This window comes from Colobus angolensis, unplaced genomic scaffold, assembly GCF_000951035.1.
Source record: "Colobus angolensis palliatus isolate OR3802 unplaced genomic scaffold, Cang.pa_1.0 Scaffold96, whole genome shotgun sequence".
Classification (NCBI taxonomy): domain Eukaryota; kingdom Metazoa; phylum Chordata; class Mammalia; order Primates; family Cercopithecidae; genus Colobus; species Colobus angolensis.
Window position 1 is genome coordinate 2,444,799 of NW_012123598.1, and position 1,317 is coordinate 2,446,115.

Here is a 1,317-nt window from a genome sequence, read left to right on the forward strand (position 1 = left end):
GGTAGTGATGGAGGTGATGGTGAGATGGTAATGGTGGTGTTGGTGATGGTGGTAGTGATGGAGGTGATGGTGATGGTGGTGATGGTGGTGATGGTGGTGGTGATGATGGTAGTGGTGACGGGGGTAGTGATGGAGGTGATGGTGAGATGGTAATGGTGGTGTTGGTGATGGTGGTAGTGATGGAAGTGATGGTGGTGGTGGTGGTGGTGATGGTGGTAATGATGGAGGCGATGGTGATGGTGGTCATAGTGATGATGGTGGTGAGGATGGTGGTGGTGATGGTGGTGATGATGGTGGTCATGATGGTCATGATGGTGGTGAGGATGGTGGTGATGGTGATGATGGTGGTGAGGATGGTGGTGATGGTGATGATGGTGGTGAGGATGATGGTGATGGTGGTGATGATGGTGATGGTGGTGGTGGGGATGGTCGTGATGGTGGTGATGATGGTGATGGTGGTGGTGGTGAGGATGGTGGTGATGGTGGTGAGGATGGTGATAGAGATGGTGGTGGTGATGGTGGTGGTGGTCATGATGATAGTGGTGGTAGTGGTGACTGCAAGCTTAGGACTCTGTCCCCCTCTCCCAGGTCTGGTCCGAGAGCAGGAGGCTGGGCTGCTGCAGTTCCTCCGCCTGGACGGCTTCTCTGTGTTGATGCGGGCCATGCAGCAGCAGGTGCAGAAGCTCAAGGTCAAATCGGCATTTTTGCTGCAGAACCTGCTGGTGGGCCACCCCGAACACAAAGGTGTGGCAGCCCATGAGTGAGGGCAGGAGTGGGGAGCAGACGCCCTGGGGTGGGTGCAGGTGTGGGAGAAGGGGAGGAACAGGCATCCCGGGGAGGGCATAGGAGATGGGTGGGCTGCCCCTCTGACCCCTGCAGCCCTCCCGCCAGGGACCCTGTGCTCCATGGGGATGGTCCAGCAGCTGGTGGCCCTGGTGCGGACAGAGCACAGCCCCTTCCACGAGCACGTGCTTGGAGCCCTGTGCAGGTACTTTGGCTCCTTGAGAGGACGGGGCCTGGGGTGGGTGCCCCACGGTGGGGGTGGCTCAGGAATCAGCCCGTAGGGACTCAGGAGTCAGGACCTTCCCTGTGGAGAGGAAGGGTGTGGGGCCAGAAAGAAGTAGGAGTCAGGGAGCCTCAGTTTCCTTACCAGTAGGGCTGGCACAGAGGCCCTGGGGGAGGGAGAGAGGCTTTTGTACACGCCCCCACCAGTGAATTAGTGTCTAATCAGATGATGCTGGAGCTCTGAACAGCACACCAGAGTTGACACACATCAGGCCCTGTGCTGAGCCCCTCAGCACCCACCCTGGGCCAGGG

General features: G+C 58.8%; 1 protein-coding gene across 1 annotated transcript in view; it reads left to right on the forward strand.

The window, feature by feature from the left end:
- The window catches only part of HSPBP1 (HSPA (heat shock 70kDa) binding protein, cytoplasmic cochaperone 1), a 35,014-nt gene that overhangs the window by 22,893 nt on the left and 10,804 nt on the right, over positions 1–1,317 (forward strand). The window contains exons 4-5 of the mRNA XM_011932586.1: positions 502–744; positions 892–1,025. Of these exons, the coding sequence (XP_011787976.1) occupies positions 502–744; positions 892–1,025 (377 nt within the window). The remainder of the gene's footprint in view (positions 1–501; positions 745–891; positions 1,026–1,317) is intronic.